The sequence below is a fragment of the Coffea eugenioides genome, unplaced genomic scaffold, assembly GCF_003713205.1.
Source record: "Coffea eugenioides isolate CCC68of unplaced genomic scaffold, Ceug_1.0 ScVebR1_2002;HRSCAF=2949, whole genome shotgun sequence".
NCBI lineage: Eukaryota > Viridiplantae > Streptophyta > Magnoliopsida > Gentianales > Rubiaceae > Coffea > Coffea eugenioides.
The window spans coordinates 1-10,715 of record NW_020862450.1 but is presented as its reverse complement, the minus strand read 5'-3'; the positions used below and the strand labels follow the sequence as shown (position 1 = coordinate 10,715).

General features: G+C 36.0%; 1 protein-coding gene across 1 annotated transcript; it reads right to left on the bottom strand.

The window, feature by feature from the left end:
* Positions 1-7,965: 7,965 nt before the first annotated feature.
* Positions 7,966-9,183, bottom strand: LOC113756124. The gene has a single exon (XM_027299918.1). The coding sequence runs from the start codon at positions 9,181-9,183 to the stop codon at positions 7,966-7,968; it is 1,218 nt and encodes a 405-aa protein (XP_027155719.1).
* Between the last annotated feature and the right edge of the window lie 1,532 nt (positions 9,184-10,715).

Here is a 10,715-nt window from a genome sequence, read left to right as displayed (position 1 = left end):
ATTGATGTTCACATTGAGGTACATTATTTGTAATGCCATTATGATTTGATGACTTTAGAAGAAGTACCTTATTCTGTCTTATGTTATGATACTTGAATAGCTGGGAACTAAATCTTAGACAACCTACTGTAGGTGGCAGCATCTGAAGTAGGTGGAATTACTCAAGGCATGGGGGCATACAAGGTACAAGTACCTTTTGATGGCAAGCCACAGACTTGTGTTTTCCTTGACACCCCTGGACATGAGATAATTAATGATGTAGCACTGGTTCTAACTTTTAACTGCTTATTCATGCAAGTGTTTTTTTTTCTTTTTTTAAAATTTTTATGTCAAATGCACTTCTTGGAGATTTTGCAGACATATCTTAAAAGGCCTTTGTCAAGATGAATTATCTAACATAACTGTAAAAATGGTTGGATAGGGATTTCGAGCAATGAGAGCTTGTGGAGCCAGAGTAATAGACATTGCTGTTATTGTAGTTGCTACTGATGATGGAATTCGACCTCAAACAGAAGAGGCCATTGCTCATGCCAAAGCAGCTGGAGTGCGAATTGTTATTGCTATAGACAAAATGCGCTTGCATTCCACTGTGGGTTGGCTTGTATATCATTTAGTTTCATTTGCATTCTGCTTTTGATGTATGAAACATGATGACAAATCTCCTCTTGCTTATGGGAATTGGCATTTTCAGTTCTCATAATCATAGTACTGCTAAAGTTTGATGTTTCTAGATTTTTGCATCATAGCATATATAGTATCTTATATGCATTCTGTTCTTTGGGATAATTTTAAAAGTCCTTTGGGTTTCTGATTGACGGAATGTATAGCAGGGAGCATTACCTGCAGGTTGCTTCTATCTCAAAAAAAAAAAAAAACTCCTGACAATTAAAAGTGTCAGCATAGAATTCGATATTCTAATGTTGTACTATACCTATCCTGACACTTTCAATTATCAAGAAAAGGGATTTTTGTTGGCAGATAGGATGTTATAACAGCATAGTTTTCCTGACATGTTGAATAGTACGAGTCTATCCCCACTTTGGAAGGGACAACACTCGCCCTAGGTGTGAGAATAGATAAAGTGTCAGGTTAGATTATCTATACTGACACTTTTAAATGCCGTTAAAGGCCATTTTTGTTGTAGTGAGATAAGCCACTGGTTTACTGGAAAAAGTATTTGCTGCAACCGAGGGGGGGGAGAACAAAGAAACATTGGTGATCCTCTATAAACTTTAACTTCTAAACCTGTGTAGTAAATGTAACATGTCATACGGACCTTAAACCTCAACAAGGAAGATTGGAACCAGTAGAAACTCAACTAAATACTAAAGTAGAAATGAGTGCAGGTTGGTTGGCCGAGGGAGTGAAGCAGAATGTGCTTTTGTCCGGCCATTTTTTACCCTGAAAATGTGAGAACTGGGTGTCGATGTCTTCATAGGCAATGTTGACGCTATAAAATTTGCCTCAATCCCATAAGTGTAGCTCCAGTTATGATCCAAACACCAGAGATTGGCAAAGCTACCTTTCTCGTTGCCTCTCTCTTGTTTTTCCGAATGCATTCTACTTGATGCTGGCCGTGAGGAAACCTATTTTTGAACAGCATTTCATCTAATTTCCAACCCTGTAAGCTTTCATAAATGATAGCTAAGTTGCTCTGAGATTTAACGACTATATCTAAGTTCCACGAGTAGAGTTAAATTAAAGCAAATGAGAAGAAAACTCATGATAGTTATATACCTAAATTGGCTTCTAATCACTTAATATTGTCTTTACACATATGTTAAAAACTATAAATTTTAGGGACGAGTGTAGTGGAATAAAATTTAATTTACAAATAATTTAGAGTTTAACTAATTTAAAAAGGGAACCAATGGAATATTCCTAAGTTTTAAACTTAGAATCTTGAGTAGAAAATGATTTAATCCTAATGTAAACATTTTATAAATTATTAATTTGGAAAGTATGTATATTTCTTGATTTAAGATAATAAAGTCAATAAGTCTCGAAATAAATTGGGGAATAAATATTGCGTATATTTTGTATTTTAAGGTCAGACTTGATTTTAATAGTTTAAACAATAAGGTAGAATAAATAATGAATATGTTATATTTTGTATCTTAAAGTCAAACCTAATTCGAATGATTTAAATAATAGGTGAACATCTACAAATTATAAATTTACCATGGAATTATATATTTATCTCAGGAAGTAGCTGCGAGTCAGGAAACAAACCCGAGACTCGAGAGTAAATTATTTGGATAATTTGTGAGTGTTTTCCGAATTTATGTGTTTAACTGTTTATATGTATCTAAGTGAAATTATGTGACAAATGTGTTTATTATGAATTATTACTAAATGATTCCTTGTGAAGTGTATCTCAATTGTCCCTTGTCTTCAAAGTCGATGGTGTACTTTATTGCACTCGACTTAGTTGAGGTTGAAGGTCGATAATTGACTGAATGTTACTGTAAGTGTGCATGCATGTAAGCCGCATGTGCGCCTCGCCGCATCGGTTGAATTGTGCCCCAAAACCCTCTGTTCAACGGACTATTCGAGCCAGCAAAGGGCTTGGTCGGGTAGGACAGCAGCTTTGGATAAATGTTTCGGTATACTCGAGTATTACCATGAGGTTGGGAGATTATTGAACTGATTATTGAATGTAGTGAATTGTTTATTGTTTTGGAGGACATAAAGAGGTGAATTGGCGGAATGTTCAGTGATATGGAAATGAATGTACAATGACAGTGAAATGAGTGTCTCTTGACATAGAAATGAATGCTCAATGACATTGAAGTGGCTCTAATGCGAGCACCGTATCCTTTTAAAAGTGATTGTTTAGTGAAGTGTTTCCTCAATTACTTAATGAAAGTGATTGTACAGTGAAATGTGCACTACTTGCTTAATTGTACCGATTTAAGTGTTTATTAAATGTAACTTGCTCGGCAAACCTCACTGAGCTTTAATTCAGCTCTTTAGTTTTGTTTTCCTTACAGGGGTTGAAGTCTGAAGGATGTTCAAGTAGAGTTAGAGTGTTTTGGGAGGTCTAATGTTATATATTGATGTTAAGACCTGTATTTTGCATCTCTTAACGGATAGATTTATATTTCACACTAGTTGGTGATGTACTTAAGAATGAACGTTTGGATGATTCACTTTTGTAATTTGTAGTTGATAAAGCTTTAGTCTTACTAAGAAGTATTAAGAATGAATGTTTGGATGATTAATAAGAATTGTTATCTTTGAAATTAATGTTAGTGAATGAGTCCTGGCGAGAGCCAGGCGGGCGGTCCACTAACTTCTAGGGTATGCCCTAGGAGGAGACCGGGCCGTCACAGGTAATGTGAGAACTCGAAAAATTACGTGTGTGCTTTGCATTTATTTTATTTTATTTACCTTGATATTGAAAATATAACATATAACGAATAAGTGGTTAAATTAAATGCCTAATTGAATTTTTATAGAATTGAGAATTTAGGAAATATCCTAGAATGGTATAGAAAAATTTTACAAATTAAATAAATAGATGACGTGCATATCGTAAATTATGTTATTTGCAAATATTACTAGACACGTAACATACACTAGAAGTTTAACAAGTTCATGTCTAATAAGTTTTTCTTAAAGTTAAATGTGTCAAAATCAATGTAAGAAAATTGTTCACTAAAATACAAACGAAGTTAGGAGTCCATGCATGAAATCATAAAATTTTAGGCCTTAGCGAGCAAATAAACTACAACAAAAAGACCAAACCGACCTCAAACTTCAAGACTAACTACCATGCAGCCATCGCACAAACTATCAGAATTCAGAAACAAAACCTAGAGAAAGTAAGATTTGCTGTGATAGGAACCGAATGCAAGCCTCTAATAGATCAAGCGGTGGAAAGGAAAAGGAGAAGAAATTGTCTGACAGTTTGGGCGGTGGAACATTTGCTGAGTTAAGTAATGACCTAGAGAAAGGAAGTGCTCTGCCATTTTGGACTTCAACCGAGAGCAAACAAATAGAGATAACAGAGTACTAATCTTTCTTCCTTTTCCATACCCAAAACCGAGAGAAAGAGTGAGAGTGAGGGAGCTCTCTGATTCCATTCTTTCCTTCCAGTCAACCGAATGAGTAAGAGAGTAAGGTAGAAAAAAGGGGAACTTGGAGCTTTCATCATGAGGAAACGAAGGAGGAAGGAGTCTGCCTGCGGGTTTCTTCTTTTCTAGCTTCGATTGTTAGAAAAAGGCAGGTAAAATGCTGCAACAATCTTTTAATTATCTAGTATAACTGAATACTTAAGCTGCATGTTAAGTTTTAGCTAGGAAAAATGAGTTTTGGCTGAGGAAAAATTCTGTTTAATGACTGATTAAGAGCTACAAGAAAACTCTGTGATGGCCGAGTGGACCTGGAATTGCAGCTTGTTACCAGAATTTCCTTCGGAGAATTATGCTAGGAATGCATGAAATAGGTTCATCTCTGATCTTATAGGATATATATTTGTGGAACTAGTAAAAATGTTGATAGATTTGGCTTGAAATGTTGAAAGAAAGCTGCTGAAATTTTTCAGCATGGCCGAGAGAAGGAAACAAAATTTTATCCAGCTTTCCCTTTGAATCTTTGGCTGTAAATTTCATATTGTTGCACAAGATACACCGTAGCATGATAACTACACTCTGCATGTTGAGCTGTGACGGGTATTTTACATACGTGCAAGCTAAAAAATACCGAATTACACCCGTTCACTGCAAGTATACAGATCAACTAGTAGTTTAGGGTATATATCGGGTCGATCCCACAGGGAAGAGTGAACAATTACCGGTATTACTAAAGCTTCTCTATTATTTAGACTATTAATGAATTATAACAAATTTAACCTACTGAAATTATACAAAATAACAAATAAAAGCTCCTTAGGTTGTGGTATCCCTAACTACTCATGCAAGTGCTATATTTGGATCATTAATTACTACATCTAGGCTAGTTATGGTGTAATTTCCTTATGCATTTGAATCCTACTTTCGTAATGAATCAATTATACTTATAACTAATCCATACCTATTCTCATGGTTATGAAATTAGCTACAAGTTCATTTCTTCAATGAAATTACATGAAATGAATCACTAAAAACCACATAGATGCACCTCTACTTTCATGAGTGTACTCCCTATGTTTAGCACTTCTTGAACTAGTGTTAAATCTCAATTTCCATTGCAGAAACAACACCTTAGATAATCATAATTAATGGTACCAGATTAATCATGATTTAAAGAGTCAAAGTGCTAAATAACTTGCTCAAATCGTAGCAATCAAATAACCAAAAACAATTAACACTAACAATCATAGAAAGTTCAACCAAACCCAAGGTATAAACTTTAGAAACACATAATGAACACAAAATCCAGAACTTGTATATTAACTAAACTTGGAATCAAATACAAAAGATAAAGAGTTTGGAAGGAATACAACCCTTGTCACATGAGCTTTCTTCCTTGCCTTCTTCATCCTCCATCTTCATCCTAATCTAGATAATAAACAAGAATGGAAAAGCTACACTACTCTATACTAAACTAAACTAACACTAGGAAGATGAAAGAGCTACATTTCTGCAGACTCCAAGCTTCTCCCGTATGTCTCTCTATTTTTCTGCTATGGACTCCAATCTCCTCTCTTTTGCAATGAGTTTGGCTCTTTAATGATGAAAGGTGGTCAAGAAATGAGGATTATATCTCCCTTTTACAGCTGGGAATGTTTCTCACATGTATAGCATCGCATGTGAGTTGGTGGAGGTGAAATTGAGTTGTACGCGTACAAAGTAGCCTTTTCTGACCACAATCCGGCCAGGAATCCGGCCAAAAATCCGGCCAAATTCCGGCCGGATTGCTACAGTGACCATTTGGTCACTTCTGGTTCAATTTCCAGCTCTGCTCCGATTTTGACTCAACTTCAACTGAACTTTTCTTGATGATAAAAGCTGATTTAGCTCTTGACCAAAACATAAAACTTGTAACCCTTTGAGTTAGCTTTCCAATGCATCAAGAATCCCCTCATTTGGATCTGTGTAGGCTGCGAAATGACCGAAATACCCTTACCTGCTCATTGCCCTGTTCCAGTTTCGACCAGTAGAAATTTGCTATTGTAATTCGGCATTTTGACCTGTAATACCTTCAAACTGGATTTAGATGTCTTCACCAAAGTTGTAGATCTATCTCTTATCTTCAAATTGGTTCAAGACTCATCTTAATCCGATCACTGTAGCTCAAGTTATAGCCGAAATACGAAAATGTGTCAAAACTGTCAAAATACACAAAATCCAAGTAAAAAGTGATAAAAACCTCATTTAATCACTTAAAAACATTTATTCACCAATTATAGCCAAAATAATTCATTTTCTTCCAATAATATAACAAAAGTGACTAAAAATAATATAAAATATCATATAATTATTACGTAAATTAGTCACTTATCAAACTCCCCCACACTTAAATCATTGCTTGTCCTCAAGCAATCCATACATAATCAAATGCAATGATTCAAGAGGTGAAATAATATATGCACTTTGTCCAATTTAATTCCTCAAGACTTGGAAAATAATCATTATACAATTATTCAATTTACACTAAATACTCATAATATCAAGTAAAGGAAAGATAATTATACCCTAAATTCAACAAGTTAAACTTAATCTCTTACCCTAACTTAATTTTACAAATAAGCAAATCACATAGTCAATTTATAGCCTTCCTCCTCCTATAATCATCTTTTTCTCAAAATTCTATAACTAAGAGGGATTTATTCATACTAATTTTTACTTAAATAGTGAGAATGCCTTTTTACGCGAAAATCGACACTTTTAGGTGAAGATCCCCGGTTACTCAACATTTCACCTATTCAAGTTGCTATGCATACTCTTAATTCAAGTACCTTTTTACGCGAATGTCGACATTTGTAGATGCCAACCCCCGGTTACTCGGTACGAGAATCATTGGAGTAGAACAATTTTTATTTACTTTCTTTTCTTTTCTTTTTTTCTCTTTTTTTTATTTTATTTTTCCCTCATAGAAAAATATAAAAAAATAATCACAGGAGGAGTATAACCTTTATCGACTATATCAATCACTTACTTGCAAAATTAAATAAAGAGAAGAAATCTCATTAAACATGTAAAATTATAGGCATAATTTTCCTCACTTTACCAAATATACTTTCTAAAATGTAAACATCCTAATTGCATAATAATCATTTTCAAGTTAAATGAGGACTAAACCTTCCAAAATACATATAAAGTTTCAACAATTGGAAGAATTAAACACTTAAGGTTGGAATACTTTGGCCCTTTTTGAAATAAAAATGAAAAAATTGAAGAACTTTTGGGCCATAGTGAAATATTGGACAAGATGTTAGAAAAATTTTGACGGAGTTTCCCCATATAAATGGAAGAAAACTCCCTGCCAACAAACCCAATTTCAATCAAATTATCCACATGGCAAATAATTCAAACACAATTCCAACATTTCTAAGCATTTAAATCCACAAAATATCATCACCTAGCAAGTAAATGCAAGTTCAATATTTTCCTCCCCCACACTTAAACTTCACATTGTCCTCAATGTGAGAAAAGAAAAATAAATAAAGAGTAAAAGAAAATACTGCTCAATTGAACTTGCGCAATCCGACTCCATGTCCAAGTGATGAATTTCCAACCTTAAGTCGTCTGAATCACTAACACCACAACAGAGATGAAGATCACTGGGATTAGTTCACACAAAAGAAATAAAGAAAATCACAAGAAAGTAAACATCACAAGTACTACAGAAAATAAATGAAAAACTAGTGGCAATGTCACGAGGTGACGATGACTCCCTCAAGTAGTTGCCTGGTCAGGTGAAGATGGTGGAGTCGGAGGAGCTTCAATACCCAACTTGGTCTCGATGCGACGAAGACGCTCGGAGTTCCGTTTGTTCTCTTGGCGGCTCTTCTTCACCTCAGCCTCGACGCAAAGCAGCTTGTCCATTATTTTTTTTCAGAAACGATCGAGTGTCTTGAGGTGAGGTTGGAGGACGTGAGGAAGACGGCTCAGTTGAGACCGGTGGGGTGGTTGTCTCAACCTCTTGACCTTCTTCAATTCGTGCAATTTCTGCTTCCTCCTCCTGCCTAATGTCTCCATGAGTGCCCCCTTGAGTTGAAGGACCACCTAAATCTTTACTCTTCAGAATGAACCTGCAAAAATCTAGTGTAAAGATGTCCTTCTTCTTGAAACCTGTAGGGATAGCGTTAGAGAAATCCACTCCAGCCCTTTGGAACTTCAAGGTCAAAAACCGAGGATATGGGAAAGCATGTTTGATGTCGTTACTACGAACCACAGTCCACATGTGGTTGGTGATAATGCTTCCCAATGGAATGCCCTCGATGTTACCTAGACCATGCTCCATTTTATCCAAGAAGTAGATGTCACTTGTGCGCGCCTCATTGGTTCCACTCGCCCTCGGGATGATGTTGGAGGAAAAGAGGTAAATGAGAAGACGTTGCGACTCCGGGAATGACGAAGTCAATACGGAATATCGCCCAGTCGTCCGAGTGGCTCTGTACTCAACCCCCAAGCGTACAAGTGCCTCAAGCATGTTCCAAGAGTCCAAGTCATTGGGTTTGAAAGCTTTCTTCAAATCTACCTTGCGCCCCACATCCGAAACATGAAGATAGCTTTCCAAATCAGCTCTATGGACTCGAATTTTTCTCCCTCGCACTGTACTGGTAATCACTTCCGTGTCGTGGTGAAAATCCTTCTTGTCCTCCACATTCGCATAGAATTCTCGGACAAGCTCCTCATAATAGAAATTTGGGATGTTAAAGAAGTTTTCCCATCCCAATTTGGCAAAGGAAGCCTTGAGATGGTAGACCTCCTCAACATCCGGAGTGACATCTTTCTCCACCAATACCTTAGCTCCCCTCCTAGCATTGTACCAAGCTTCATTTTCGGCGGAGGTAAAGTGCAACTTATCATATGGGACTTCCTCCTCTTGTTCCCCTTGGACCTCTTGTTCCTCTTGTTGTTCTTGTTGTTGATTCTCCTCCTCGGATAATGGCTCGTCTTGAAGCGCAAGGCGTCTACTCGCTTTTATTTTCAAGCGCGGTGGTCTAGACGTCGAAGCTTCTCCTCTCCTATTAGGAGGTGATTTCACTGCACCTTTCTTAGTGCGAGCCATTGTACCTAATTAAAATTATTAAATGTTAACTTCATTGAATTGGTACATTTCTAAGTAAAGATAATGAAAACTCATTCACTTTTACCTCTTTATCTTTAAATAGCCAATCTTATCAACTTACTCACATAATAATTAGCAATTAACTTCACAAGCAAGACTTTACAATTGATTATCAACAACAAATGCTTCTTTCATTTTTTTTTCAAATAAAACACTTAAGCATAAAATGTCCAAATAAGTAGAGAAAGCAATTAAACAATCACACAACTTACTCCCAACTTAATGACCTAAATAAGCATAATGAAATGCTAAAAAGCACCTTAACCATGAGTTTAGACTTAAAAAGGTCATTAATTCAACTTTAATCAAATTTTCTAGAATAAACATGCCAAAAATCAAAGGATAAGCTAATTAAGCCTAAATTTAGCATGTAAATATCCTAGACCAATCCATTACTCTCATACAATTTTCTTCAATCCAATTGCCCCAAAAATTTAGCTAATAATTATCAAATCAAATTAATTCTCAAAATTAGCTAAAAATTGCTAAATTCACCAAATATTCACAAACCCATGAGTTAAATATCACCAATAATCATCAATAAGCTCAATAACATCATAAAAAGCATCAAACTTCACAAAATGTAAAAAATTCGAAATTGCCCAAAAATAGAAAAAAGTGAAATTTGGCAAAATTCAAATGACAACATTTGGTGAAGATTTGTTACCTCAAACTTGTTGGTAGATGATTAATGATGCAAATGGTGAAGAAACCCCCAAAAATTTCACTCCAATTTGACCCCAAATGAAGAGTTCAAAAATTTGAAACCCTTGTTCTTTTCAAGCTCAAATCCGAATTAGAAATTGTTTTTGAAGGAATTTAAGCTATGGAATCAACTTACAAGGAAAAGGAAAATGTTTTGGTGTATTTAGTTTGGAGATTGGATGGTGAAAAGAAGGTTTTTAAGAGTAGTGTGTGTTCAAGGTGTGAGTGTGTGTGGAGGTTGAAGAAAGGAGGAAGAAGGAAGCTTAGGGAATCCGCGCACGGATTCCCCTTATTGCACGAAATTGGCTAGAATCCGGCCAGTTTCCGGCCGGATATACGGCCGGATTATCGGCCGGATACTGGCCAGTAGCCACGGAAATTTTTTTAAATCTTGTTGGGTAATCCGGCCTTTAATCCGGCCTAAAGTTGGCCGGATTGTTGGCCGGATTTGCTACAGTACCTCTTTTTTTTTTTTTTTGAATTTCTGCATATCCGGCCATAAAATGGCCGGATTTCTGGCCGGATTCTGCTGCGAAAAATTTTCTGATTGCAGAAGTTGATCCGAGGGCTTGGATCCATGTGGATCCGAGGGCTTGGATCCATGTGGATCCGAGGGCTTGGATCCATTGAATCTGCACTTATTGCAGAATTTTTGTAATTTTCAGTTTGACCTCAATTCTTCAAAATACACCCTAGATCATTTCTATGTCAAAATAAACCATTCGCGCACATGTAAAATGATCTAAACATGCATTCTAAACCTCTTT